General features: G+C 35.9%; 1 protein-coding gene across 1 annotated transcript in view; it reads left to right on the top strand.

Annotated features, from left to right (window-relative positions):
* The window catches only part of LOC119591309 (N-acetyltransferase ESCO2-like), a 9138-nt gene that overhangs the window by 7726 nt on the left and 711 nt on the right, over positions 1–701 (top strand). The window contains exons 11-12 of the mRNA XM_037940035.1: positions 59–243; positions 373–562. Of these exons, the coding sequence (XP_037795963.1) occupies positions 59–243; positions 373–562 (375 nt within the window). The remainder of the gene's footprint in view (positions 1–58; positions 244–372; positions 563–701) is intronic.

Raw genomic sequence — 701 nt, 5'->3', positions numbered from 1 at the left:
GAATGCAAGTGTATTAGTTTTCTACACTTCAAACTGTAATCAAATTCTTGTATGACAGAATGGTTCACCAAGGAGATCTCCAAGGAAGCCAATTTCTGGCAGCATCGCACAGAGATCACCAAGCAGAGCACTGAAAAGGTCACCCAGTAAAAGCAGCCCACAGAAAGGGAAGTTCTTCTCAATATTTGATCCCAAGCGTCGGCTCTCAGACAAGGCCTCTTTAGCAGACAAAACTATGAACAAGTAAGAATTTTTCTTTTACTTTTTAGTGATCTTAAGTATAATAATTTTAAAAAAGGACATTGTGAAGTGAACTTTTATTGTATTTCTGATATGTCGCTGTTCTTACTATTTGATTTTATTTGTGTTCAGCAGAACTGTTGGAAAGAAGGTTCCACTGAGAAAAAGTGATGGATCCCAAATGATGATTGATGCAGGACAAAAGGAATTTGGGGCCAAGCAGTGCAATGTCTGTGGCATTATATATGAGATTGGCAATCCTGAAGATGAAGCTTCTCATGAGGCCCATCATAATAGCTTCCTCAACACACTCAAATATATTGTAAGTTGTACTTCTATTAACTAAATTTTAATATACAGCAAATTGATTTCCTTCACTGTTATCATAAATAACTTAGATGTAAATGTTACCATCTTTTTGTAATCATAATTTTGTAAGAAAAGAGGGTGTGGCTGTAGTG

This window comes from Penaeus monodon, chromosome 28 (assembly GCF_015228065.2).
Source record: "Penaeus monodon isolate SGIC_2016 chromosome 28, NSTDA_Pmon_1, whole genome shotgun sequence".
Taxonomy (NCBI): Eukaryota; Metazoa; Arthropoda; class Malacostraca; order Decapoda; family Penaeidae; genus Penaeus; species Penaeus monodon.
The sequence above is the reverse complement of the archived record's forward strand: the minus strand, read 5'-3'. Positions and strand labels throughout refer to the sequence as shown.